General features: G+C 50.4%; 1 protein-coding gene across 1 annotated transcript; it reads left to right on the plus strand.

Annotated features, from left to right (window-relative positions):
- The first annotated feature begins 750 nt into the window (after nucleotides 1-750).
- LOC133040420 (olfactory receptor 9S13-like) lies at nucleotides 751-1,698 on the plus strand. The gene has a single exon (XM_061120143.1). It carries the CDS (start codon nucleotides 751-753, stop codon nucleotides 1,696-1,698), a length of 948 nt encoding a protein of 315 aa, XP_060976126.1.
- The last annotated feature ends 1,189 nt before the right edge of the window (nucleotides 1,699-2,887 follow it).

Here is a 2,887-nt window from a genome sequence, read left to right on the forward strand (position 1 = left end):
CCCCTGTCCTGCTGCTTCTCAGACCATGGAGGTGGGCTGTCCCCTCTATATTTTTTCCAACATTGGGACATTGGCAGGAGGCTCCCTGAGGTCCTCAAGGATACACCGCGCTCTGCTGACAGCATGACACTGAGGTCCAGGCTCCAGACAGTGAAGCTGAGTTTGGGCTCAGGGGTTGCAGCAGAAACAGACAGAAAACATACAACTTTGCCTCTAGAGGGCTGATTCCTGCTCTGTTTCCTTTCTGGAGATGGAATCATCACCAACTCAAGAGCAGGTAGGTATGAGGTCCTCAGTTCACATTTCTAAGATTAATGAATTAGTTAATGAGGCACAGATAGTTTACAATAAGATACATGAGCAAGTGTGGAAGTAGCACCATTAGGGGCATTCCCTTGGGAGTGGAAAGCTTTTCTCTGAGAGGAGGGACAAGGGGCTGCAACACTGCTCACACTGCAAGGTCTCACTGAAGCACCCATCCCTGCCCCAATAAATAGCAGCTCAGACTTTCCCACAGAGGGAATGAAATCTGCATATTTGTGGTTTAGTGAATTGGAGGAAATCTTTGCCATTTCAGGTTCGTCTGAGCACATCAGAAACGGGCAGCTGTGGTCTCTTAGTCAGTAGGCAGTGAGGCACTGAAGGCTCTCTGGTCTGTAAGAGAATGTGACCTTGTGACCTTGACCTGCTCCCTCTTGCTGCCCCCACCTGCTCTCTGCTGTCTACTCTGGGTGTCATCAGTTCAAGACCATGTCATCCCACAGAAATGAAAACCTCTCAGTGATGCCTCTGCAGTTCATGCTGGAGGGATTTGAGGGAGGTCCGCAGACCCAGGCCCTGCTCTTTGCTCTGTTCCTGGCTCTGTACGTAGTGGCCATCCTGGGGAACCTCACCATGATCATGGTCATCACCCTGGATACCCATCTGCACTCCCCAATGTACTTCTTCCTCAAGAACCTCTCCTTTGTGGACTTTTGCTATTCATCTGTCATCGCCCCCAAGGCCCTGGTCAACTTCCTGTCCTCCTCCAAGGTCATCACCTTTGAGGGATGTGCTACCCAGTTCTTCTTCTTCTCCCTGCTGGTCACCACTGAGGGATTCCTCCTGGCTGTGATGGCCTATGACCGCTTCCTGGCCATCTGCAGCCCCCTGCGTTACCCCATCTCCATGTGCCCCTTGGTCTGTGCCCGCCTGGTGCTGGGCTCCTACTGCGGGGGCTGCCTCAACTCCATCCTGCAGACCAGCTTCACATTCAGCCTCCCGTTCTGCAGCTCCAACCTCATCGACCACTTCTTCTGTGATGTGCCCCCTCTGCTCAAGCTTGCCTGTGCTGACACTACCATCAATGAGCTGGTCATGTTTGCCATCTGTGGCCTCATCATCGTGGGCACCACACTCGTGGTCCTCACCTCCTATGGCTACATCACAGGGACCATCCTGAGGATGCACTCAGGAGGAGGGAGACACAAGCTCTTCTCCACCTGCGGCTCCCACATGACAGCCGTGTCCCTCTTTTATGGGACTGTCTTTGTCATGTATGCCCAGCCGGGAGCTGTGGAGTCCATGGAGCAGGGCAAGGTGGTCTCTGTCTTCTACACCCTGGTCATCCCGATGCTCAACCCACTCATCTACAGCCTGAGAAACAAGGACGTGAAGGATGCCCTGCAGAGACTGGGCAAGAAACACACAGCAACGTGAAGGAGGGTGGACAGAGGGGGACAGTGTGTCCCGAGGAGAGGACTAGAGGGCTCTGGGGGAGATACTGCATTTGGTTTGACAAATTCATTCCTCATTCACCCAATTCATTCTCTCATTAAGCATCTTATTCAACCTTTCAGGAAAGCACATCATGAAACTTGTACACAAGTGTGAGAGGCAAAGACGGATAAAGTATCTTTGCCACCAAGAGACTAATGGTCCACAGATAAGACCTGAAGTTTGAAGTTTGGCAACACACAGTGGGCATAGTCATGAACAGGTAGTCTTTGAAGCAGCATATGGGTTCCAATTCAAAACCTACCAGTGAAGGTACATGACTAAAAAATTCTTAGATCTCTCTTTACTTCAAGGCTGAATGCTTGTAACTCTGTGTTCAGCAATCTCCCTGGACTACCTAGGAGGGGCCTTAGGACACTCAACCTTGGCCCTTCCTTGGTGCTGGCCTGAGGTCACCCAGATCCAACTAGAGGAGTTAGGAAGACCATGCTTTCTCTCAGTCCTGCAGCGGGGCTGTTCCTCCTCCTCCCCCCTTCTGTTCACTGATGCTGCCACCCAACAGGGCAACAGGGAGCACCTGCTCCTGCTTCAGAGGCTCCTAGTGCTCTCTGCCCTGGGTTCTCCCCTCAGACAGCAGCTGGGAGCCCCAGGGAGTCAACATGGATGCATGATACCCAAAGTTCCACTGACCCTTTGAGAGAGTTAACTTAGGCAGGTTGATAAGGAGTCCAAGCCTAAGTAAGACCCTTTAAGGAGGAGGTAAACATTCCGTCCTTCTCACATGCTTTTGCCTTAGACAAGTAGGTCTTGTAGGCAGCAGTATCTCTTGTTCAAAGGCATGCATTTTTTTGAGCTTTGGTTGTATGTTAAGGAAGACTGTCCAGGTAAAAACTTCCATAGCCTTGAGCTCTGGGTTAACTAACCTGTTCCTTCTGGCTAATCTCATATTGATGTCATCCCAGGATGTATGTTATGGGGAAGGGTCTGGACAAAATTCTCACAACCTTAAGGTATTTTCATCTGTTCTCAGCAGCTAATTGAGAAGTATATAAGGCCCTGCTTAAACTAGGGGTGGGTACTCTCCTGCCCAATTCTGATGTCTATGCCCCCTTATGATGTCTTCTATATGACAGAAGATTTTTCTGTCACTTTCACTTTAAGTAAAATTTAC

This window comes from Dama dama, chromosome 20, assembly GCF_033118175.1.
Source record: "Dama dama isolate Ldn47 chromosome 20, ASM3311817v1, whole genome shotgun sequence".
NCBI classification, from domain to species: domain Eukaryota; kingdom Metazoa; phylum Chordata; class Mammalia; order Artiodactyla; family Cervidae; genus Dama; species Dama dama.